The 25,984-nt window shown below is 34.6% G+C and overlaps 1 protein-coding gene across 3 annotated transcripts in view; it reads left to right on the top strand.

Moving 5' to 3' along the window:
• Nucleotides 1-25,984, top strand: part of PSME4 (proteasome activator subunit 4) — a 98,379-nt gene that overhangs the window by 41,085 nt on the left and 31,310 nt on the right. For all 3 annotated transcript variants that reach the window (XM_053666879.1, XM_037158439.2, XM_037158438.2), the window contains 17 exons: nt 737-859; nt 2,626-2,718; nt 3,266-3,531; nt 5,852-6,038; nt 6,977-7,066; nt 7,779-7,843; nt 8,118-8,268; nt 10,829-10,927; nt 11,156-11,225; nt 12,709-12,776; nt 13,425-13,640; nt 14,199-14,356; nt 15,805-15,900; nt 23,865-23,920; nt 24,755-24,811; nt 25,027-25,082; nt 25,174-25,272. In XM_053666879.1, coding sequence (XP_053522854.1) covers nt 737-859; nt 2,626-2,718; nt 3,266-3,531; nt 5,852-6,038; nt 6,977-7,066; nt 7,779-7,843; nt 8,118-8,268; nt 10,829-10,927; nt 11,156-11,225; nt 12,709-12,776; nt 13,425-13,640; nt 14,199-14,356; nt 15,805-15,900; nt 23,865-23,920; nt 24,755-24,811; nt 25,027-25,082; nt 25,174-25,272 — 1,950 coding nt within the window. The remainder of the gene's footprint in view (nt 1-736; nt 860-2,625; nt 2,719-3,265; nt 3,532-5,851; nt 6,039-6,976; nt 7,067-7,778; nt 7,844-8,117; nt 8,269-10,828; nt 10,928-11,155; nt 11,226-12,708; nt 12,777-13,424; nt 13,641-14,198; nt 14,357-15,804; nt 15,901-23,864; nt 23,921-24,754; nt 24,812-25,026; nt 25,083-25,173; nt 25,273-25,984) is intronic.

Raw genomic sequence — 25,984 nt, 5'->3', positions numbered from 1 at the left:
AATGTTTTTAACATTGCATCTTCTGTATTATTTCACCTGCAGTAGAATCACTAGTGGTGCTTCAGGAGGGCTGGAGTGGGGCATCCAGGTCATTCTGATGAACGCAGTGACAATAGGGTAGGGCTGGGGACCAGCAGAGGGCAGGTGCTCTGTTTGCTCTGCCTGTGCTGTCTTCCTCTGTTGCTGGCCAATAGACACTATGGAGAAGTAGTTTCCACCCATCTTTAGGGCCCCTATCTGTTAGTAATGACAGGTTTAAAATATAAATTTAATTATATTAAAATATAATTATTAAGTAACAGATTAAAGTGTAAATTCTTGGAGGGGGGGGAGTCAGGTCAGTTAAAATTTAAAGAGGGAAAGGCATTCACCCAAAGATATTTGTATTTTGTGCCATTTAGAGAGGGAGAAAGGAGTCAAAACATTTTATGTTTAAATTTAGGTACCTATGTTTTGCCTTTTTATGTTTTACTATATCTCATTTGTTTGTTTTTTGGGTACATGCATAGAGCTGCTTTATATCCACATGCCCATGACCTCAAAGTGTCATTTTAAAAAGGATAGATATTTTAATATAATTTTTAAAGAATAAAACAGATTACTAAGCAGTATATAACTTGCTTCAAAACTGATCAAATGAGGATATATCTAATAGCACCAATATACAACATTTAAGTTATTTAAGGAAAGTTACTTGGTAACTGTATATATTTTTAATTCTTTTTTTTTTTTAAAGATATTTACAAGAATTCTGAGAAGTTTGAACCTCCCAGTGGGAAGCAGTCAAGTTTTAGTCCCAAGATTTTTAACAAATGCTTATGACATAGGACATGCCGTGCTATGGATCACTGCTATGATGGTTTGTAATGCATTGTATTTGTTTTATGCAGTTCTGTAAATTTTGTGTTAACTGTACAAAAATTTATATAGAATCATGTTGGTCTCCATCAGTGGCTTCGTTGGTCACTTGGTTCTTGGATATTTTCACTCCAGAAGGTAGTCATATGTACTGTTTATAAATGTCCATAACTAATGGATCTTAAAGTTAGAATCAAAGTTTAGAGTTTTGAGAAATTCGGAGTGTCTGTAACAGTTTTATAGATCAGGAACCAGACTCATAGATAACAGGGCACTCCCAAAGTCAGGTTGAGAATGATAAAGGTGGGATTAGAATTTAGGGCTCTGTATGTGCTCAGTATGAACATGTTCAGTGTAAATGTTCACATGAAATATTACACTAAGTTCTAAGCTTACTAACAAAGTAATCTAGTGAAAGGAAAAGCGTGAAGGATTATTTTACTGACAGCACTGAAAGAAATATATATCATGCTTGGATTTCAACATCATTCAAATAAGATTATAAGAACAAAATTGTCACTCATGTTGCTTCTACAGATGTCTTTTTCTTGAATTTTTTATTCTGTGTTTGATACTTTCTTCTAGATTATGTTGTTTGGTTGGTTGTTTTGTGTTAGTTGTTTCTGTGGAAAAATGGCAAAATGGTTGTGAGAGTTTAGTTCTTAAACTTTATTATAAGATTAAAAGAAAATTTAAGTTTCCTGTTTGTGTTTCATTATTAAACGGGGGGAAATCCCATTTTCTATAGGATATTATATAAGAAAATGATATAAACTCTTGGATGTATACTATCTTACATAAACAATGAGTTGGAACTCATTTTTTAGGAGCTGCTGAATCGGATGGTGATTATTATCAGCCTCATTTTAGTTAAAATTGCTGTTTTTCTAACACAGTTCTTATTGGCAGCTGTTGTTTTAAATATGAATATTGAATATACTAAAAATCAATGATAATTCTTATGTTAGAATTTTAAACATTTTACTGCAGAGTTGTTATGGTCTCCTAGCAGTTGCCCTGTTCTAGAATGGGAAACATGAATGTGGATTCATCTCACTAGGAGAACAGGTTCCTGGAGCAGCTGACATTCTACCTTCATCTGGGCAGTTTCTTGAAAGAAGATCAGCTTGAGGCAGATAGGACGTTTCAAGACCTCTGTCCCCAGGGCTGTTCGACTTGATAAAAAAGAACACTAGGTTTTTGTTTTTTTCCCCCAAGTCTTGTTGTTTGATTTGTTTTGTTTTGGCAGTTTTAGATTAAGAAAGAAATTTTTCTGTTGAGTCAAAATGTCAGATATAACCGGTTTAGTCATTTGAACATTTACATTTAGAAGTAATAGTAAAATATTTTAATGCACTCATGTAAATCTCACCTCATATCCTGCAGTGAGGTATTCACTTCTTAATTCACTTAGGGAATGTTTATTATGCCTGATATTAGCACTGTTGGTTATTTTAAGATGGTAATCTTAGTGATGAAAGATATTTGATTGCCTAAGAATAAAAGATACTGTTACCCTAAATTGAAAAATGTCTTTTTTAAAATTGGGTTTCAGTAAGTTGTCCTTATTTTTAGTAGACTGTTTGAAATCATATATATGAAATTCATTGAGTAATGGTTTTTACTCCTATTTAGAGGTGGAATTGATTTTTGTCAGCAGGATGAGTATGAACCACATTAGAGATTTACACATAGGCTTGGGCCTAATAACCTTTCCAGTTTTATAGTATGTGGTTACTGACCTTTTTTACTCTTACATCTGAACAGGGTGGACCAAGTAAGCTAGTGCAAAAACACTTGTCTGGTTTGTTTAACAGCATCACATCTTTTTATCATCCTTCAAATAATGGGCGCTGGCTGGTGAGTATGTTCATTTTTTTACTCTTAGGTTTTGGAATTTTTTGAGGTAGGGTCACATGTAACTATTACCTATTATGTACCCTGTAAGGCATTTTCTATTCTTCAGATAAGCTTTATAATTAAGTTACTGTGTTCATAGGACATGTGAATAAACTAATATAATACTGGTGGTGTTAACTGGTGACAAAATGCCACATTCTGGCAACAGAATTGTACTAAAAAATGCCGTCAAAGCATGACTCATCTTTTCAGTTTTATTTGTGTCATTTTTTTAAGTTGTCCAGTTAAAATGGCAGATTAATTTGGTACTGGAAGTTAAAATTGAAGTTTGAAACATATTTGTATTGATTACTGTCAGTAGTTAATTGATAAGAGTATTCTGTCTAGATATACTGTGCAGGTCTTTATAATAACACTGTGATAGACCTCTGTCTCCAGGGCTGGGGGACAGCCATTATGTTGAAAGTCTTTGTGGGGTACAGAGGAACCATGAATATCTATCTGGGACATAGAAGCTACCTCAGACTTTTTGTTTCTGTGTCCCCAGAACAAGTTAATGAAACTACTTCAGCGGTTGCCAAACAGTGTTGTTCGAAGATTGCATCGTGAAAGATATAAGAAGCCTTCTTGGTTAACTCCTGTGCCTGATAGCCATAAGCTTACTGATCAAGATGTTACAGACTTTGTACAATGCATTATTCAACCTGTCCTCTTGGCTATGTTTAGCAAAACCGGTAGTTTAGAAGCAGCCCAGGCTCTGCAGAATCTTGCACTCATGAGACCTGAGTTAGTAATACCCCCTGTACTTGAAAGGTAAGCATATTTACACGTTTGTTGAAGCCTCAGTGGTGGCTACAATTATTCTGGTTATCTCTTCCCTCTACTCTTCTGCTTGGTTTTCTTTGCTGTGGCTTCTGTATGGCTGTGTTGGTACTTACACATTTTCCAGGAGGAGAAGCAACATATTTTAACCTAATAATTGGTGACTTCATAAAGGTTTATTGGAGAGTAAAAGTTGACATAATATGGATAAAATAAGTATTTTGTGTTTGCACATTTTAGTTACTCAAGGTTTTGCTCATAATTAAGCTCTGGCTGGTTTCGTCAAAATGTAATTGTCACAAAATACTGAGAACATGACAGTGAGAATGATTTTGGATTTCGTGTTATTTCTTAGAACCAATGACATAAGAAGGATTTGGTTGTCTTTATTATTTTCACACCTTATATAATCTTATGTGGGTTGTTTCCACAAAGTAGACTTTACTGCATTCATTTTGTTTTTTATGTTGAAACAGTACAAAAGAGTTCTCCATTTGCCTACTCACTCATACAACAGGCCTGATGTGCCTTCCAAGAGAGTTATTCAGTTGTTTTGAGTGTTTTGAGAGCAGTTTCTTTCAACTTACTGTTATTCCTCTGGTGCCTCAACCTGAGCTTTCTGATTTCTTTCTAAATGTCTTTGTCAAAGGTAGAAGTTTAGTTTTAGAGTTCAGAAGGATCTAACAGATTGAGTTCCATCAAACTCAGATTTGTCCATGGTCGGTCATGGGAGAATGCAAATGACAGTTTTCTGACTCATGGTTGAGATGGCATAATTGGCCACACTTTCTTGGAGAAGGGTATCCTGTTAAAGATCTTAACCAAAATGGTGCTCCATTAAATTTGAGTTGTTTATACTCTCTTGCACTGCCCTCATTGCTGTAAATATTCCAGTTGTGCCTTGCTTTCTCAGCCTGTCCTAATTTTGCATGCACATCTTAGGGTGTGCATGCAAAACTCTCCTCACACACATGACTTAGTTATGAAATGGAGGGAAAAGTTAGGCAGTTTCTACTCTGATTTCAGCCCTCAATATTTTTGCTACTTGGCCTCCATGTGGTAGGAGAAGCTAACAGTCAGCGACAGTCTCATGATGCTCCATTGAGAGAGGAGGGACTTCAGTTGCTTACATGGTTAAAATTTTGAAGTTTGAGGAGTTTTGCTGTTTCTTTATCTTTGTTTTGCCTTATGTCAGTATTTTCCAATTGATGATTGATTAATAGATGCATTTTTATGAGACTGAAGCACTACCTACTGTGCTAATGAGGTACCTAGAATAGAAATGATTTAAGAAGAAACAATTTATTTAGTTCTCAGTTTTGGCACAGAGTTAATATCAGCATATTTAGCAATGTATGCTTCACCAAGGTAAACACTTAATTGACAAAACTGACACTACAGTGTTATTTTTTTATTCAGTTTTAATTCTGTTCTGTTTAGAAGTGGCATGACTACCTTTTTGAATTTTTTCCTTTAAAAATGCAAAATGTTTTAAAAAGTAAAAATGTAAAAAAACGTTTCAGTCATTCAGTTTTACATTTCCTAAAAACAGCCTTTGTTAAAGAGTTTGGTTTGATTTCTTTGTTTTAAAATAAGGATAGGCTTTGTTCTTTTTAATTCAAGTTATAAAGCCTCCCTTGTTTCCTACTTACGATGAAATTTTTCTTATATATCTTTATATTTAAAGAATTTCAAACAAGTTCATTTTAGATTTTTTCTCCCTATAGGATAGATTCATACAGTTAAATTACAGAGTCAAAGAGTGACTTGAGTGTCCTTGGGGCTTATATACTTAGTAATCAAAGATTGCATTTATCTTACTCCTCTCAATTTGTTCACTTTAATGTCAGGGATATTTTCAAATATTTCTGATAGTCGATTTCCGAGTTTAAAATACTAGTCCTTTTAAAAGTATAAAATAGAAGTTTCAGCCTTTTAGTAACGTTGTTTTACCTGTAAAAAGAGAAGAGTAGTTTGTACCTGTTATTCCCGAATTCTAGTAGTGACCATCCTGTTAGAATGTGAAAGTAGATCAGGATGTTTGAAATAATGCAGAATCTATTGGTTTATGTCCCTTTTCACTGGGGAATTTGCATGAACAAGGGTGGTGAGATGTCAGGGGCTGGGGGAAACATGCACCTTTCCTTTACTTTATTTGTGTGATTCTGGTAACTTTGAGAGCAAATGCTCAAAATATCTTCTAGCTACAAACCTTTTAGCCAAAATACATTTTGTGAATTTATTGTACTTAATGTATCATGTATGGTTATCTGCGATGGAAATTTTTTAAAAGTCTGTTTTCAAATTATAGAACATATCCTGCACTAGAGACTTTAACAGAACCTCACCAGCTCACAGCCACTTTAAGTTGTGTAATTGGAGTGGCCCGCAGTTTGGTATCGGGGGGCAAATGGTTTCCTGAAGGTCCAACACATATGCTACCTCTGCTGATGAGAGCGTTGCCTGGGGTGGATCCAAATGACTTCAGTAAATGCATGGTGAGCATATTTATGATTCTGTTTGGTAGCTAAGTGATAACTGTGTAAGTGGATATTCTGTTTAATTTTTTTTCAAATGCCCTTTAGAACAAAGTACAATATAAAATGGTAACAGAATTATATCTGCAGATGCCTAAGTTTAGGTCTGTGGATGGTTAGTCGATCTCTAACATCTTCCTTCATAAGTAACTTGCGATTACCTTTATTCATTTAATGACCATTTGATGTTTTAAAGCTCATTATATAGGGTCTGGCAGAAGTAAGGCCTTGCTTGAGTGTGGTTGGTAGAGGAAGAATATGGGTGTAGCAGTTTATCATTTTAATTTGAACATTTCACCTAAAACGTTATATGGTGTGCTGGAGTGTGATATTGTTATGTTACAGAATTGCATGCTTATGATTTTGTAATAAGAAAGCAGTGTTATTTGTGCTGGACTTTGTATATTTACTATTTTCCTTAAGCAGAGACATTAAAAATTATAGCATATGATCATTTGCACGTACCTTCATCTTCAGTGGTGACAAGAGAGCATCATACAAGTTACTAGGTATAGAACGCCAGATCCTGGTTATACACACATCTCCTGACATTGCTCATCTTCCCTTCTCTCTAGTTTCTGCATTAGCTAATTTACCCTTCGTTACAGTTACATTTTTAGGAGGGAGGCAAAGTAACCTCTCAGTGACAAAAGATTGGAGAACTTTGTGCTTAAATCTAATAAATAACTATAGGAAAATAAATGTAGTATACTTTCATTACTGAAGTAACAGCTCGTTCAGTTTGAGGAACCTTAAAATGTTCAATTTTAAGTGAAAAATTTCCAGAAACATTGTTGTGGGACTCCTTTAAGATAATTTATTTGGGTAAATTACAATATGCTTGTTTTTTTGAACTAGAACTATATAATTAATGTTAAATTTGTTGCATCTTCCCACAGATTACATTCCAGTTCATAGCAACGTTTTCCACTCTGGTGCCTTTAGTAGATTGTTCATCTGTACTACAAGAAAGACATGACCTCACAGAGGTAAGGATGCTTCCTGGTTGTAAAGGAATTGCTTAACTGAGCTCTAAATTTTTATTGTCTTTGCATAGCAATATTTGCTAGTTTCAAAGCAACTTTGGATAGGTGCCAACAAATTAAAATGACTGTTTCTTTGTGGCTACATTATACAAGTGGAAGGGTGTGTCTTTGCTATTTTGACATCCAGAGGTGTATTTCAGTTTGTCACTTTTTAATGTTTTGTTAAGCAAAGATAGTGCTGTTTTGTTTTTTCATTTTTCTTATGTTAGTAATAAGTCTATTGAGGGGATTGTCATCTAATGAAGAGAGATTTTCTTTATTACTTTCTGGTTCTTCTACAACTATTTTCTTTATTGTGGGCATATTACTATCCAGATCTACCACACAAACATTTAATTGTATCATTTAGATGTTTAAGTAGGGAGGAATAAGCCTTTATACATACACCAGAACCTTGCAACAGTTTTGAGAAATGTAATTGATAATAAAAATGGCTGCTTGACTTCTCGTTTGGTCCTTACAAAATACGTTAATACTTTGGTTCCTGGAAAGTAGTAGATGGGTTATTCTAAATTGATATGTGATTATGGTGTTATTTCTCACAGTACACAACATAATAATTTAGTGTTATGTCTATATAATAGACCATATTTGAGTTTTGTTCAGAGAAAAAATCAAAGGCTATTTTTAATTTTTCTCCACATTAATGTTATAGGTGGAACGAGAACTGTGTTCAGCCACCGCTGAATTTGAGGATTTTGTCTTACAGTTTATGGACAGGTGAGTATGTACTTCAGACTGGCCCTTTATCCGAATCCAAACCCATGATTGTTCTGTCCCGGCAGCTTCAGTCTCTCCCTTCACTGGCATGCTCTAACACCCGCCCGGGGGCCGTGCTTCTGAAGTTGTGACAGGACACTTGATAGGTGAGCCCTGGACAAATTCAGGAGCTGCCGCTTGAACATTTATAACAGTAGAGGTTTGTCCAGTCATTAAAAATGTTAAACCAGTTTTTAGTTGCTAAAATTATGCTTGCTTTCTTTGCATTATTTAGATGCTTTGGACTTATAGAAAGCAGCACATTGGAGCAAACAAGGGAAGAGACAGAAACGGAGAAGATGACTCACCTGGAGAGTTTAGTGGAGTTGGGTCTGTCTTCTACATTCAGTACAATCCTCACGCAGTGTTCCAAAGAAATATTCATGGTAAGAATGCATCGCTACAGAAAATTAAATTACAATCTTGTGATTTTATTCAAAGTTATAAAAATAAGCTACTTTAAGTGTGTATATCAATGCCACTTTACCCTGTCTTTTCATGCTAAAATTTGGAACAGATACACAATTGATGCTCATTATTCACAAACTCCATACTTGCAGATTACCTACTGGCTAAAATTTATTTGTAATCCCTAAGTGAATACTTGCATTGTTTTTGTGCAGACATGTAAAAATGGTAAACGTTTGAATTGGACATGTTTCTGGCTGGGGTTGAATAGGTGATTCTCTGCCTTTCTGTTTCAGTTCTAATACTGTAAATGTGTTCTCTTTGTATCTGTCTAGTGCCAGGTTTTTTTTACATCTTACGTGTTTTTGTTGGTGATTTTGCTGCTTTTTTAAAATGGCCTAAAGAGCAATGCTGAAGCCATGTCTAGTGTTCTAAGCATAAGAGAGTTGTGATGTATCAGATGGAGAAAATACCATGTTTTAGATGAGCTTTGTTCAGGCATGAGTTATAGTGCTGTTGACTTTTGACTTTTGTGCTAGTGAATCAAGAATACATATTAAATAAATTGTCTTTTCTATTTTATCTATTTATTTTTAGAGAGAGGGTAAGGGAGGAAGAAAGAGAGTGAGAGAAACATTGGTGTGTGAGTGATACATTAATCAATTGCCTCTCACATACCCCTAACTGAGGGCCTGGCCTGCAACCCAGGCATGTGCCCTGAGTGGGAATTGAACCACCGACCCTTCAGCTTGCAGGCCAGCACTCAGTTCACTGAGCCACATCAGCCAGGGCTAAATAAGGTGTCTGGAAACAGAGACATATTAACACAAAATTCACCATTTGATGAAAATATACCCAGAACCTTGTAGGAACTTAATTCTGTATTTCCCCTAGGAATAAAGGTTTTACTAGCTAGCAAATTAGTATTTAGTAATTCAGAGCTCTCATCAGCTTTATAGAACATAACTACTACAAACAGCAAGGATTAACTGTAGCATTTATTTTTGTAAGATTTTATTTATTTACTTTTAGAGAGAGGTGAAGGGAGAGAGAAAGAGAAGGAGAGATACACCAGTGTGTGAGAGATGTATTGATTGGTTGCCTTTCATGCCCCCAACTGGGGACTTGGCCCAAACCCAGGCATGTTCCCCAACTGGTACTCTAACCAGTGACCCCTCAGTTCACAGGCCAGCGCTCAATCCATTGAGTCACACCAGCCAGGGCTAACTGTAGTTTTAAAGTTTACGATTAAATACAATTTGGGAGAATAGTTTTAGAAATTGTTTATGCCATAACATGATAGAAATTAAATTCTAATTATAAAAATCTAGCTCTGGCTGGTGTAGTTCAGTGGACTGAGTGCAGACCTGTGAACCAAAGGGTCGACAGTTCAATTACCAGTCGGGTACATGCCTGGGTTGTAAGCCAGCTCCGCGGTAGGGGGACACATGGGAAGCAGCCACATATTAATGTTTCTCTCCCTCTTTTCTCCCTCCCTTCCCTTCTCTCTAAAAATAAATAAATAAAATCTTTTAAAAAGTATGGCAAATTATGATGAATGAGAACGTTTGTTGTCATGTTGCATTTTGTCAACATTCACTTGATATTGGTTGATACCTGTTGTATACAGTGTGGTCTTTAAAACTACGCTTCATTGCACTGGCTGGTGTGGCTCAGTGGACTGAGTGCCAGGCTGCAGACTGAAGGGTCGCTGCTTTGATTCCCAGGCAGGGCACGTGCCTGGGTTGCAGGGCTGGGTCCCCAGTGGAGGATGTACAAGAGGAAACCACTCACTGGTGTTTCTCTCCCTCTCTTTTCTCCTTCCCTTTCCCTCTCTCTAAAAATAAATTAAATCTTTAAAGAGAAAACCAAACTGTACTGTATTTTCATTTCTGTTTCTTTTCCCTTCATCTGAGATCATCATTGTTGATTTTGTTTATACTAGTAAAAAGCTAACCTGTTTTAGAGCTTCATGAAATACTCACCAAGATTATATGAGTATAAATAAGTTAACATAAATCTTCTATTTAATCAAAATATTTTAAAGGGAGTTTATAATTTTGAACATTGTTAATCTTTGTATAGAGCTTTCTTTCATTCAGCATTTAAAATTCTGTGACTTGATTGTAAAACTAAGACTGCTTCAAATCTTTTGGATTAGAGATAAATGTTTATAGTTTGTTGTTGTCAGAATGACAAAATGTATATATTGGATAGTCTAAAAAATTCTTTTCTTGTATTGAACTAGCCAGCAAGGTAATTGTATTTGCTTCCAGAAATTGTAATTTTGTGTTTGGTGTTTCTGTAGCAAACAAAGTCTTATGTCTCAGATATTTTGTTCATGTTAGGGTCTTGTGCAAAGATTGTTCACAGACATGAATGTAACATAATTAAGCAAATCCATATAAATTCTGATGGCTAAAAATTTCCTACTTGGTTACTTTTAATACAATCTGAGCATCATTTAAAAAATGTGTTATGTTTCATTTTCTTTAAAATGCTGATTAGACATTTTCATTTTTTATATACCTGAACCAGGTGGCCCTTCAGAAGGTTTTTAATTTTTCTATATCACATATATTTGAAACAAGAGTAGCAGGCCGTATGGTGGCAGACATGTGCCGTGCTGCTGTGAAGGTGAGTGGGGGTTTTGGGACTGATGAATTAATGAATGAGTATCCAACAGGTTATGTGATTAATTATTTTAGATGTGCTCGTTATACTTATAATACATCATTCTTTCAGTAGCTGCTTATGGCCTTTATTTGCCACTAAAAATAGTGCTAGTGTGAATTTTGTGACCGTTAATATTTGTACTTTTCAAAAAAAACAAAAAACAAACCTAACTTAAATAAATGTTTTCAGTGCTGCCCAGAGGAATCTTTGAAGCTGTTTGTTCCCCACTGCTGCAGCGTTATAACTCAGCTTACAACGAGTAAGTCATAAGAGTATCATTCTGTATTTATAGCTTCAGATAAATTTTTTCCTTGGTCTCTAGGACTCTGTTGATGAAAACAGTTTCTTTAAGTTACGGAATATTTTAATTTTGCAGTTTTGGGGGAAATCGCTCAAAATAAGGTATCACCATATTGACAGGTAGCATAGAAATTTGACTTTACTAAATGAATATTTTCATACATATGAGACCCAGTCAGAGGTTGCCATAAAAAAATACCAGTTATTTTGTGTTATGTGCAGGGTCAGACATTTTGGCTGGTGTGTTTGTTTTCTTAAAAAGTGAGTTTTCCCCTCTTCTGGTTCAAGTTCAGCTTACTGATGAAGGGATTGAAAAGTCTCCCTAAGAAGGATTTACAGGAACTAGTATAAAGGACACATGGACAAGAACTAAGGGGGGGTGGAAATGGAAGGAAGGTGGGGAGCACTGGGGGGGTGGGCTGGGCTGGGAGTAAAAGACAGAAAACTGTACTTAAACAATAATAAAATAAAATAAATAAATAAAAGATTATGCATTATTACATAGATAATGTTATCTTCTAAGACTTTGAATTTGCATAAAATGTTAAAATGTACAGGTATAAGTAATCATCAAATTAAGAGGCAAATTGAAGGATTCATGTTTGCCTTGAGTTTTAAATTCAACTTCACAAATGGGATCAAGAAAAAATTATACTCAAGCCTATGTAGTACATTCATGTACAATATATTTAAAATCAGTTAAACTCAGAAAAACTGCCTTTTGACCCAGCAGTTCCACTGATGGGATTATACTGTAAGAACCCTGAAACACCAATTCAAAAGAACCTATGCAGCCCAGTGTTCATAGCTGCACAGATTACAATAGCTAAATGCTGGAATCAACCCAAGTGCCCATCAGTAAATGAATGGATCCAAAAACTATGGTACATTTACACAGTGGAATTCTATGCAGCAGAAAGAAAGGAGCTCCTCCCCTTTGCAACAGCATGGATGGAACTGGAGAGCATTATGCTAAGTGAAATAAGCCAGGCCATGAAAGACAAATACCATATGATCTCGCCTACAAGTGGAACCTAATCAACAAAACAAACATGCAAGCAAAATATAAGCAGCGATAGTGAAATTAAGAACAAACGGACAGTAACGAGATGGGAAGTGGGAGGAGATAATGGGGAACAATGGGGAGGGGTTTTCAGGAGTATGTATAAAGGACACATTGACAAAACCAAAGGGGGGTAGATTGGAGGTGGGAGATGGGGATGGCTTGGGCGGGTGGAGACAACTGTACTTGAACAACAAATTTAAAAATACTGAAAAGAAATAAAATAAAATAATAAAAAATGAAAAAGAAAAAAGGAAAAGTCTCCCTAAAAGACACTTTTTCAGTTATTAGATATGTTAAATGTAAATATTTTTTAAAGGATTAATTTAGTTGGATACATGATTTTTTTGCCCCTCTGATGCCATTTTGCCTTTCTTAGATGATGATGTATTAAATGAAGAAGAGCTAGACAAGGAGTTACTCTGGAATCTTCAGCTTTTGTCTGAGGTATTGTAAATATTTGGAATAAAAAATATTACTATAGAAATGTTGGCTTACTATTAGGGTTTCTTTTTCGCAAACTTGACATTAAAACATGAAAAGTCATAACCTTTAAATATTTCTTGATATGGCTGCAGCAAGTTGGATAATGTCACTTTCTTATTATCAGAATAATATAATTGTTGATTACTTTATGTTCAGTTCTGGACTTTTTACTGATTAATTCTAGTATAGGTAACTCATTAACTGAAAAGTGTTTTGGATTTGGGAATCCTTTTTTTCTCTATATTCTAAATTTGGCCATTAATCAAATTTCAGGGTTTTTTTGTTGTTGTTTTTTATGGGTTAGTTCAGGAACCAAAGAACAAAGAAAATTAAGTTAATTTTGCCTCTTAGAGGAAATAGACACTTTTGAGGAGGATGGTACTATGCCATGACACATGAGGGCCCAGACTCACAGATGTGTTTTGATCTTAGAAAACAATAAATTGTTAGAATATAATTAAAATGAAAGCCCTAAAATAAATTAAATTATTTTAAGAAAAAACAGTTACTATTTTGGCTACTTTAGTGGCCGAACATTCACCTTTACATTAATTATTGATTTTTTATCTTTTAACCCACGTATCTTCAACTCTTTCTTCCTTTTTTTAGATTACTCGAGTAGATGGGAAGAAGTTGCTTCTTTATAGGGAGCAACTTGTAAAGATTCTCCAGAGAACCCTACATTTAACCTGTAAGCAGGGTTACACTCTGTCCTGTAACCTTTTGCATCACCTTCTTCGTTCTACTACACTGATCTACCCTACAGAATACTGCAGCGTGCCAGGTGGCTTTGACAAGCAACCTTCTGACTACTTTCCTATCAAGGCAAGCATTTTCAATGATTGAGGATTCAGGGATAGAGTCATGTTTTTTTCCGTGCTGTGTATGAAGGTGTCACTTCTTTATTTTTTAAAGTATATTTTGAAAACTTACTGAATTGTTTGTTTTGAAGATCTAATTGGCTTTATTAAGTGATTCCTGAATGAGACAGCATCCCTTCCAGCAACTGGAAGGGCACTTCCTGGAATGTTTCCAAGTTCCAGCATAGTGCTGGAGTTAATGCTAGTTTTCTTCTTTCCTGTTTTTGAGTGCAATGGCTCGTTATGCCATATCTAATCTCTGTAATGCCACATCATTTTATTGGGGAACATAGTGGACTCACGTAAACTTACTGTTACTCTCATAAGTAAACTAATATTTGAGGACTTCTTCAGGGAAGCCTTTTTCAAGAGTTATTTAATGAAGGGATAATATGTTTTCATGCCCTTTTTTGCTACCTTAGATTTGGAATACTCATACATATTCTTTATAACATTGTAAATTATGTATATATGTTCTTTTGTCAACTTCTCAATCTGTTGGACAAATTCTGTTCTTTTCTAGGACTGGGGTAAACCTGGGGACCTTTGGAACCTGGGCATCCAATGGCATGTTCCTTCTTCCGATGAAGTAGCTTTCGCTTTCTATCTGTTGGACTCTTTTCTCCAACCTGAACTTGTCAAACTCCAGCTTTGTGGGGATGGAGAACTCGAAATGTCTAGGTTAGCTTTTTTTAAAAATAATATTTGGTGTTTGTTTTATGGTTGCAGACTAAAAAATCATTTTTGTGCCTCTCCTATGTCATATCTGATGTGTTCATGGTGAGTGTGTTTTGAACATCTCCATAAGTGGAATTAGAAAACAGTTTAAGACAGCATTGTGTAACAGAAATTTTGTCGTATCATTTAAACAGTTCAAATGGGAAAACAGGGTTTTTCCTAGTTTTTAGTGCTTTCTCCTTGGCGGTTTCACTTGTGCATCTCCCAGGATGTGTGTAGGTGTTGCCCCCTTTGAAATGGAATTCCCGCTCTTCTAGATTCAGCTTAGATTTACTGGGCTGTATCTTCTTAGTAATTCATGTTATTGACATGAATATTACTTAACAGAAAAAGCATTATGATGTAATTTTTTTTTCTCCTAGGGGCTTTTATAAGAAACAGTTAGAGCCTAATTTGAGGTCATTAGACTTGTATAGTTTAGATCTTTAAAAGTGCATAAAAATAATAGTAAGAAAATTACTATGTCGAATATGAAATTTTAATAGCAAATTCAGTAGAAATGAAGAAGGAAGAAGAAGTATGATTGACTTAAGGTCAGCTGTGTACTGCAAAACTGCCTTTTGAAGTAAACATTTAGCTAGTTCATTTTTTTTAAAGACTTTATTTATTTTTCTTTAGAGGGGAAGGGAAGGAAAGAGGGAGAGAAATATCAATGTACGGTTGCCTCTCATGTGTCCTTTGCTGGGAACTGGCCTGCAACCCAGGCATGTGTCCTGACTGGGAATCGAACTGCCATCCTTTTGTTCACAGGCCCATTCTCAATCCACTGAGCTATACCTGCCAGGGCATAGCTAGTCCATTTTTAATAGATGGGATATGCGGGGATATCTGTAAAAATGTTTTCCATTTTTGTTAGTTGTAGTGATCTGTAGGTAAACATGTGATTACATTCAGAATTATTTCATAAAGGGTATTTAGTTGTTACTTGTGATTATTTAGAACTTGTTTAAATATGAACAGATTTTTTTTTTGATTAATTGATTGATTGATTGATTTTTAGAAAGAGGGGAAGGGGGGAGAAAGAGAGGGAGAGAAACATCAATGTGGGGTTGCCTTTCATGTGGCCTCTACTGGGGACATGGCCTGCAACCCAGGCATGTGCCCTGACTGGGAATTGAACCAGTGACCCTTTAGTTCACAGGCCACACTCAATCCACTGAGCTACACCAGCCAGGGCTGAACAGGTCTCTTATCATCAGTAAATAGTTATTTAACTACTGTACCTTGTATTATTAAGTGCTTAAATTGTGACGTTTGCTATTTTTTTTTTTGCCTTAATTTTGTGTATCTCCACTTGATAAAGCTTTTGTACTTCACCCTAGATTCTTGGCTTTTTCTTAAGGAGGGATTTGGAGTCTTCTGAAATATGGAAATACCCTTTTCTTTTCCAGAGATGATGTTCTGCAGAGTCTGACTATAGTGCACAACTGTTTAATTGGCTCAGGAAACCTCTTACCTCCATTGAAAGGAGAGCCAGTCACTAACTTGTAAGTAAAAATAATTACTTTACATATTTTGCTGTTTTTCCATTTTGCATATATTAAGTCTTAGTCACATAATGAGTCCCTGGTTTTGTATTTATTGGTGGTGTTTCTGTATTACTGTAACTTTTTTTACATTGTTAGGCAAGAAATATCTGAGTCACAATCTATGAACTTAAAGGCTTACTCAGTTCTTCATATGGTGCCAGGACAACTTTCATTGTAAATAAATTTTAAAATATGAATTTGGAGGTATTGAAGTTCATCTGTTAGTGTATTGAGTTAATTAAGATAAATATTCCTTGTTAAAAAGGAAAGAAAAATACTAGTTTGTTTGCAATCAATGTTGGTTAAAGATTTGGTAGCAAAAAAAGTGGGGTGTTTTTTAATAAAAATTTGTTCGAAGTTATTCATTATGATTTTGAGCTTTTTAAATCTAAAGAGTAGCTCTTATTAATTTAAGTGCTTTTCAGAGTATTATTATTTTGTCTTGATTTAGTCCATTGTCAATGCTACCATTTAAGTTGAAAAAATTGAACAGAAATCAGCAATGTGTAACTGTACCCCTCTTAGTAAGTAGATACTTGCTAGTTGCAGTGTATCATTGTAGATTGTTTTCTGTCAACATCGACATCTCATTGCTCAGCAATATAAGGAAAGTTACATAAAAATGAGTAAGTAATCCCTGCCCCCTGGAAAAACACAAAGCAGAGAATTATTTGTGGATTTTGCAACAAAAAATATTAAAAAGCTTCAAGGATTTGTTTTTAAATGTGGCTTGTCTTCCCTATATTTTGCATGGCATTATTTAGAATCATACTTTTTCATAATTCCCACTTATTTCAATCTAAAAACTGTTTCTAGGCATTGAACTTTAGATTGCTTATTAGGTTTAAGATGGAGAGTAGGGTTATTCCAGGTAAGGAAATCTGTTTTCAGTTTACCTAGGATTTTGCTGAATTCTTTAAAAACTTTTGTTTTTTGTTAGTTTTATAGTTTGATATAAGCAATTTTACCACGATTTATTTTTGTTAAGAGAGATTGATTTTAAACAATATTTTTTAAGTGAGACCTACAAAACTGGTTTCGATTTTGCTGCTGATCTTAACAATGTAATACATTGAGAATTAACTTTTTTATGGCATGCTAAAAAGTGATTTCATACTTAATTTATTACATTAGTAAATTTAGTTGTGCTTGAACATGTCAACAGTGAGAAGTATGGTCATTTAGTCCCAACAATTTATTTAAGGGCAAAAGCATGTATAATTTATATATGTGATTTTATATATATATATATATATATATATATATCCTGACTTGAGGACATGCTTATTGATTTTAGAGAAAGGGAAAGGGTGTGGGGGAGAAACATCGACTGGTTGCTTTCCGTGTATGCCTGACCTGAGACCGGAGCCTGTAACCCAGGCATGTGCTCTGACCAGTGACCAAACCCATGACCCCTTAGTTTAAGGGATGACACTCAACCAACTAAGCCACACTGGCCAGGGCGAGAAGGTTTATAGTATTGAGTGAGCATTAGTATGCACTCCTTGAAGGGTCAGCTCAAGGGGCTTAGAGGTTGTTTGTTGCAGTTCATATCAGCATGTCCCCCTTTTACACCATATATACTCTTAATAGGGAATTGAAGCAGTCTTTATCTTTTGAAATAAATGTGCATCAGGACAAAATTGCCATATATTTTATAAGTATAAACCAACTAGGTTTATAATAATGAAATGCATTTTCAAGAAGTAAAAGAATACCGTGTAATAATTTTATGGATGTGATGGAATATAATTGTTTGTTAGCTTTTGTTACTGTACATTATAAGCTATTAAGTTGGTCCTGAATATTCTTTATAGATTTTTTTTCCAGAAAATTTGAAGATTAAAGGTAATTTAGAATGAAAAGTTTTACTTCAGAATTTTCACTTTTGGTGTGAAAATTTAATATAATGAAATATAATGCTGAAATATAATGCTGTAATAATATAATGCTGTAATTTAATATAATAAAATATAATGCTGAAATATAATTACTGTAAACATAATGTTTATGCTTTTAAATATATTTTAAAATGTATGTATAAAATGTTTTTTATATCGGGGTGGGGAAAAGTAGTTTTGCAATTGTGAATATGCAAAACAGTTTATTTTGTATTATTAATTGTATTTTTCATACAGACAACTGTAAATCTACTTTTGCCAACCCCTGTATATTTAAAAATACATAACAAGATAAAATATAAAATGGTAAAAATGTCAATCTTTCTAATCATTGACTAATACACGTTTTCAGGGTTCTTCATAGTTACATATAGGTAATGTTTATACGAAGCGGAATTAGGATGGATGAGCAAGAAGCCCTTTGCCTTTGAGTTGCCAAAACAAGTTTACATGGTCTTTCTTGGGCTTTTAACCAGTTCTTAACAGAATCCTTTCCTTTGAAACTAATTTCTAACTGGTATCATCTTCATCTGAAATTTTAATTTGTTTGGTAATGTGTGCCTTATTATATTTATTTTCTTTAACATTTTGACTGTTTTGACTGATAGTAATTAGTTCTCAACCATAGTATCAACCAAAGTAAGGTCAACTTTTTAAATTTCTGAAATGCTTCTTTAATAAGTCAGTTGTCAAAATCCTCCAAATGTAAATTGATTTTAAAAAATTAGATTATTTAAATGAATGGTGCCATTGTTTTATGATATTAAATCATGCTGCCTGATGCGAAGAAAGAATATCTATAGCACAATTATTAATTAAATTATCAGCAGCAGGTCAGTTTGAAACTAGTAGATGGAAAGAAAACTCTTCGGACATTAGGTATTTCATGGGAAGCCAAGTAGAATGTACCGGGTCGGGGAGAAAAGGAAATGTGTAAAGGTAACACACGCTTGTGTGTAACGCCTAAGATGCCTGAGGGGAGTCACTCTTGTTCATAACATGGTTGTCTTTGTATTATGGGACATTATGGATTTTCTGAAACACCCAAGCAGTTTTTGGACGCACATGACAACTCAAGCAATTTTTTAAAAAATTTTAAGAGATTGTATTTGTTTATTTAGAGAGAGGCGCGGGGAGGGAAAAGGAGAGGGAGAGGAACACTGGTGATTGAGAGATACTTCAGTTGGTTGCCTCTTGCATACCTCCTGCTGGGGGCCTGGCCCAGGCATGTGCCCTGACCTGGTACCGAACCAGTGACCTTTTGGTTCGCAGACCTGCACAGCACTCTGTCCACTGAGCCATACCAGCCAGGGCTCAAATAATTTTCTAAATTTAAACAGACATTTTTATTTTCTTACATAGGTCTCAATTAGGTAAAATATTCTAGCTGTCTTAATTTTTTTTTTTTATTTTTGGTTAAACCATTCATTATTAAGTTTGCCTTGAGCATGTATTAGCAGTATCTGTCTTCTGGAAAATTGCAGTAATGAAAAACTGGAGGCTTAGTTCTGAGTATAAGAAAATCTCAGTTTCTAATAGAGTATATGTGATGGTCTTAAAATTTCATTGTTCAGGGAAATGACTAATAAATGTGAAAATCAATTTTCTGTGCTAAATAATTAAAGACTGACAAAAAATCAAAAGCTTAGGTGAGTTGATTATCCTAATAAGGATAAACTAAATAATACACCTAGTGGTATGTGCATTGTAATTTTTGGCCTGTAGCAGTGGAGGGGGTCACTAAATACCTTGTACATGCTGTACATTTTACTGTTTCAAATGATGGGTAAAATAAGTTCCCTTTAGGTGATTAAGGGTAATTAATTTTTTTAATTTAGTACAATTTTAATTTTTAACAGTTTTGTTAGATACTAAGTCTTCTTAAGTAATCTTAAAATGGAATATCTGTTTTTCTCTTGGAACCTTTAGGTAATGATGTAACAAATATTTGCAGTATAGTTTATACTCATAGTTCTACCTTTATAGATGTGGAAGTTGGAGTATGTCTTTCCAGGGTTACAGGAATTTGGGGCACTTGTCTTTAATCTGCAAATCGTCATTAGTTTCTCCTTTTGCAGTCCACTCATAATCTTCCATGGTCTAACCAGTTATCACATAAAGCAAAAACCTAACATCTATAAAAACAGGGTTACTCGAGGTAGAGGAGTCCTCATTTTTCATCTCAAATATTTCTTCTTTACTTTGTGCCCCCTTTTCTCTGATAGATCTGTTAAGTCATTCTTAGGATCTCAGCTTTTACTAACTTTTCATTCAAGAAAAACTCATACTTAGGGTCTAGGAGTTGAGACCATTTCAGTAATATGTGAAAGGATGTGTTGTTATGCGATGAGGGGCAGGGCTAGCTAACCTCTCTTGGCACCTCCAGGGAACTACCCAGCTCTGCTGGGGGAGCCGCACACAGAAAAGGAAACAGTTACTACTCCACGGTGAGTAATCCTGTTTTCTCCTTATTTCACCTTCTGACTGTTTTCATTGATTTTTAAAAGCTCGTGTGTCAGACGTGGAAATAGTTCTTATGCTCAGCATTAAGTTTAAACCTAGCACTATGTAAAATTTCTCTCTCTCTACTTAAGCCACCTTTTGTGTACATGGTAGACTAAGAGTCAGGTTTTCATTTGTGTTTATTGCTATTTTGATGCCTAGGATTGAATTGCATACCAGAACACAGAAATAGGCCTAATAACTCTTGTAAAACACTCATAATCTTGAAAGAAAAAGTATCTTAGTGGCTTGGTTTTATGCTGATGTTTGTTTTCACTTGGGAGGGAAGGGATTATTGGAAGGGGTACCCTGTTCTCTCTTAAAGACAGGAATAGTTATTACTGTTTGCAGTTCTTTCCTGACGATTAACTTAGCCTTCATTTGCATATTTGACTTGTATATTTTGTTTTTATACTATTAGTCATTTCTTCTTTTTTCACCATCCTTTTCCACCAGTGATTGTTTTCAGTTCTACTCTATCAAATCTAAAGAAGATTGCCATCTAGTGGTGCAAATAACATAGTTGTGGAAAACTTAACAGGTGTTCACCACCCCACCCCCACCTCCAGTGGCACACGTGCTGATCAGGTTTTGTCATAAGTTAGGTGGTCTGGTACTATTTAGTTGCCATGAAGCTGATTTAACATTATTATTTTTAGGTGGTGTTATTCATAATATGCTGTTGAAGTTAGGTGTTCAAATTTTATTTAGTTTCTTTGTCAAATTATATTAATGTGACTGCAAAGAGATAAAATGATAAAATCTTAATTAGGTCATGAATTTTATTTTTTTAAAGATCAGAAGAAATAATTTGGTATAAATATGTATTTCCACTTGGTGAGAAACAGTATAAAACTCGTCATTCCAAATGTAGTTTAATAAATTTGTTAGTTAAGAAGAGATCAATTAAAGCTGAATGTTGGGTAAATAAGCATTAAAGGGATTCGCGATGGGTAAGAACAAATAAAACTGTACCATATGTCTAACCAGGTACCTTCTATACACTTGAGTTATGGTAGGTGTATTTTAGTTCAAGTTTTAAAAATAAAATCCTAAGTCAATTTTATTTAAATGTATTACCTAATACTTTAAAATCCCATGTAGGCTGATATTTAAAAATAATTATAATAACTGATAATCTTTCTTTAAATTTTTTGTAGGAAACAATTTAGAGTGATACGTGAATTTTAAAAATTAGTATTAGGGCTTTTAGATGAGACTTGTTTTTAAATGTGATTACAAAGTAATTAGTGCTACTGGGTCTGAAATGCATACAAGAAAAGCATTTCAAATTCCCAGTTGATATGTTTTTCTTTTTTTGTTTGGTAGGTTTTTCCCTCCTTTGGATACACTAAAAGTTGTTAAGAAGTTTGCTATAGAGATGGCTTTTTATATTATTTGAAAGAGTAATTTTGTGATAATTAAAATGCATTCTTGGTTTAATATTATTTAGTACTAGATATGAAATGGGTAAGGTACAGTTGTATTCCTGCTTTAGTGAATTACTTATATTTATAGTGGCAGTGAGGAGATATGTCCTGTCACGTGACAGCTCAAGACAAGCACTTCCCCGTCCTCTACCCAGGGAGACGTCAGGTTGGGAGTGGATAACAAACAGTCTTATGCTTTGTGCCTGTTAAACTTGAGCCCGACCTTTTTCCTCTTTGCTGGTGAAATCTAATTTCAGTAGACACATTGGACTCCTTGAAGTTCATTGTAAATGAATCTGATTTTATTTTTACTGACTAGAGTTTGGATACATACATATTTTTCTAGCATACACGATTAAAAAAAACTAATTTATTTATTTATTTTTAGCGAGAAGGGAGGGAGGGAGAAAGAAAGAGAGGGAAACACTGATGTTTGCGAGAAACAATGGTATGTTGCCTCTTGCACGCCCCCATGCGGGACCTGCCCACAGCCCTCCCCACAGCCCAGGCATATGCCCTGACTGGGAATCAGACCCGTGGCCTTTGTGTTTGCAGGATGATTCCCAACCTGCTGAGCCACACCAGTCAGGGCCGTCATACACAATTTTACAGAATGCTCAAGCTTGCAAGCTGTTGTCAAAGGTTGGAGCTTTATAGAATGAAAATCAGGTTTTAAGAATTAGAATTTGAACTCTAACGTCTCTGAGAAGTAATTAGCATTTTATATTCTAAACTATTTCCATTCTTTGTTTTGTTTATAGTCTGTAGGCTTGGTTTTGAAACTTGAGGTGGTATATTTCCATCCTAGGCACTAGATTGTGGGTTGGGAGATGTAGTTAAATAATTGGCATTTTAGTAATCTTAGTATTATTACCATTTAGATAAAATCCAGAATTTAAACTATGAAATATTACAGTAAAGATAACTTAATTCAGCTTAAAAATGCAATAGAGGTGGGGGCATGTTGATTTTAAAGGTGTTTTCTTTATTACAAGGCTGTGTAATTCATGAGTGATGAAATGATATATAAAATTTCTGTTTATTAATAATTAGCCCTGTATTAGCTATGCTGGCCCCATGTTTTCTTGGCATTTGTGCCTGTTTGTCCTTAAAAAAGTATTATCTCTTTGTTTATAAAAAGTTATTGAATCAACTCGCTTATTTTGACATAAAATGTTGAAAGCTAGTATATTATTCAATGAAGAAAACTTAGATTTTAGTTATAAAGGTTCATATTTCCCAGTAAAACCTGTTCATATGTTTAAGATTTTCTTTACTTATTTTCAGAGAGAGGGGAAGGGAGGGAGAAAGAGAGAAACATCAAAGACCAAGAGAAACATGGATTGATTGCCAGGCATGTCCCCTGACCGGGAATCAAACCAGCAACCTTCTGGCTCACTCGCTGGTGCTAGTGCTCAATCCATGGAGCCACACCAGCCAGGGCCGAAACCTGTTCTTAAATACCCAAAAAGTGACCTTTAACCATTTACTGGGTTTATCTAGCTTGGTTTATTGTAATAACATATTTCTTTGTGACAGATCTTTAGGAATTACAGTATCTTTTATATCTGAACATCTTCAGAAGTAGTGACATTTTTCTGCAGAGAGATGGGTTTGGAGAGATGGGTTTGGCTGGTTTTAAAAGAAAGGATGATTATCTAAAGAAGCTTGTTTGCTATGCTATATATTTTACAATGAAATTTGAGGGTTTTTGGTAACTAGTTTTAATCTTTACTATGCCATTACAAATCTGACTTTGTGTAAATGTTTATCATCAGACTTAAGCTTTTACACTTGAATATAGAATGTCAGTACTTTGCTCATTTTTGCAGTGAGTTTCTCCCCTAAACTCATTAAGTGCAATTAACATTTTCTTTAAAGATGAATAACATTGTCCTTACTGATGAAACAAATAGCATTAATCCTCAGAAGGATAGAGTAAAGAATTGGACTGTGGAACATGGGAATTCTGTGTTTGTTAAAAGAACATCATCTTTGTTGTGATTTAACATTCTAGCAATGATATTTTCCCTTTTAATCCTTCTTGTTGGTATTATTAATAAATACAAGCACTCTTGTTTTTATACAGGGTACCAACTATGGTGTCCTTGGAAGAAACAAAATTGTATACTGGACTGGAATATGGTACGTGAATCCTAATCTCAGTAAATCTGTGCATGTTATTTTGTCAATTACTTTACAAGTGTTAAAATGGAATAATTTTGTAGTTACAATTTTCATAGTCTTTGTATATATAAAAATGAATATTAATTACAGAATTGTGTTTTTTTCTTTTTCTAGAGAAACTAGAAAATTATTACATAAAGAACAGCCAGTAAAAGATAGATATTGGGTCAATAAATAAGTGTTTGGATGTTTTTTATGTGTAGAGGCAGACTTTCATATATTGTAATATTTATATTTAGAATTGTGTTAGAATTGATACATTACACTTGATATGAGTGGGAATATTATAACATTTATTTGTATTTTTCTCATAGTTCAATTTTATATACATGGGTAAAACATTTTATTTTTTTAATTTAATGTTCTGAATCTGACATTAATAGAAATTTGACACACTTTCTTATTGCTGGATTAACACTGGAGTTAGTTGCATACATTAATTGCTAGAGTGTAATTTGAACTTGCTTGATTTAGGTCACCCATAGTTAATTAGAGAATTCTATGCACTTATGGTCTCTAATTAGTGAATAGAGCCTTTGAAATATTGGCAAAGATGGATTTTTTGTCCTCCCACCTTCTTTTCTGTCCAATACAGTTTTATAAGCAGATCATTGTAAATGAGAAGACTATTCTGTATCATGTCTAGCCACTAATCCAACTATGATAAAGGCCGATCTGTTTGTTTTTTTCCTGAATATATTATGTTCTTGACACAAACTGTTGATGTAAACCTCAGAGGTATGAAAGCATTTCATTGTGTCTAAAATAAATTCTCTCATTTTTCTAAAATAGATCTATCTAGAGAGAACCACCGAGAAGCAATTGCTAGGGTCATAAGGAAACTTCTTAGTAAGTACATATATGCATTTAACTTATTTTCATTAATAAATAGGAATATGATTCTGTGGCATATGTGTTTTCACTTAATATGTTTTATTCTAAATGGTGAGAATATCAGGCAGTGTTTTTTCCCCCCTCAGCCAATCGATTTTAATTAATGGATTAGGAGTACTGTAGTAATTCAAAGTATTTCAACCAAAATTCTACTTCTTCTCCTGTTGTAGACCACATACTTAACAATTCAGAAGATGATACGAAGTCCTTGTTTCTTATAATAAAGGTACATTTGTTATCTAGTAGTTTCATAGTTACTAATATGACTGGTTGATGTGATGATTTACAAATACAAAATTTGAACTTCTTTGACACAGATTATTGGAGACCTTTTGCAATTCCAAGGATCTCACAAGCATGAATTTGACTCCCGTTGGAAAAGCTTTAACCTAGTAAAGAAATCAATGGAAAATCGGGTCAGTATTTTCACCTACAACTCTAATTTTCTTTAAAGGTGTGTAATATTGATATAATCACCTCATCTAGCAGTTACTCAGCATGGGGAGGAAGTTTTCATAAGCAAAAGTAGTAGATTTTCAAATATTATATCATAGTATAGTCAGAAAGGTCCTAGGAAAAAAATGTATTTTTCTAATACAAACTCTTCTAATATCATTTTCCATGATAGCCTCTGAACTCTCAGAGGAAATTTGGACTGTGATGATGTGGTACCATCTTTCAGGTTGGCTTGTAAGAACCAGAACTACTGAGTAAAAGAAAGGAGCAGCGGTCCAAAGGCATGAATTTAAAGCATGGGACTTTCTGTAGATTTAAGGAAAATATCTCTTATGTTGTATTTGTGCTTCAGGAGAAGTCAGAACAAGTTTCTCCAGGGGCATGGTAGAAAGAATACTCGAGTCAGCAATTTGATGTTTTGGGCAGTTTTCTTTGTAGGAGATTTTTGTCGACATTGAGTCTAAAAATATGTGAGTTCCTTGTTTAGGCAGGAGGGTGCTAGGCAGGGAATGGCATCCAGGAGATTTTACACACACGGCGTGCTTTAGGAAACGGGCTGTAGGGAGGAGTGGTAGGTGGTAAACCCGGTCATTTATAGCTGTGTCTCCAGAAAATACTTCCGTTTTATATTCAGTTGGGTGTCGTTAAAGGTTCTTACTTGCATCTGACCTG

Source organism: Artibeus jamaicensis, unplaced genomic scaffold (assembly GCF_021234435.1).
Source record: "Artibeus jamaicensis isolate MK-2021 breed Jamaican fruit bat unplaced genomic scaffold, CSHL_Jam_final contig_465, whole genome shotgun sequence".
Lineage (NCBI taxonomy): Eukaryota > Metazoa > Chordata > Mammalia > Chiroptera > Phyllostomidae > Artibeus > Artibeus jamaicensis.
The sequence above is the reverse complement of the archived record's forward strand: the minus strand, read 5'-3'. Positions and strand labels throughout refer to the sequence as shown.